The following is a 216-nucleotide window of genomic DNA, read 5'->3' on the forward strand; positions in this document are numbered from 1 at the left end:
CTGGCAGCGAACGCAGCGCTCCACTCACTCAGCAGCAGCAGCAGATGCTGCTGCTGCAGCAGCTGCAGCAGCAGCCAGCGCTCAACTTGCTGCTGCTGCTGTCATATGATGGCAGCAATTTCTCAGGGTGGAAAGACACCCGACCTGTTATTTCTCGCTGCATCAGCAGCAGCAGCAGCAGCAAGAGCAGCAGCAGCAGCGGCAGGAAAAGCAGCA

At 58.8% G+C, this 216-nt stretch overlaps 1 protein-coding gene across 1 annotated transcript in view; it reads left to right on the top strand.

The window, feature by feature from the left end:
• Positions 1–44: 44 nt before the first annotated feature.
• The window catches only part of ETH_00035715 (uncharacterized protein), a gene marked incomplete at both ends in the record, with an annotated part of 2,739 nt that continues 2,567 nt past the window's right edge, over positions 45–216 (top strand). The window contains one exon of the mRNA XM_013374435.1: positions 45–214. Within this exon, the coding sequence (XP_013229889.1) occupies positions 45–214 (170 nt within the window). The remainder of the gene's footprint in view (positions 215–216) is intronic.

The sequence above is a fragment of the Eimeria tenella genome, genomic scaffold (genome assembly GCF_000499545.2).
Source record: "Eimeria tenella Houghton genomic scaffold, Eth_scaff2031, whole genome shotgun sequence".
Taxonomy (NCBI): Eukaryota; Apicomplexa; class Conoidasida; order Eucoccidiorida; family Eimeriidae; genus Eimeria; species Eimeria tenella.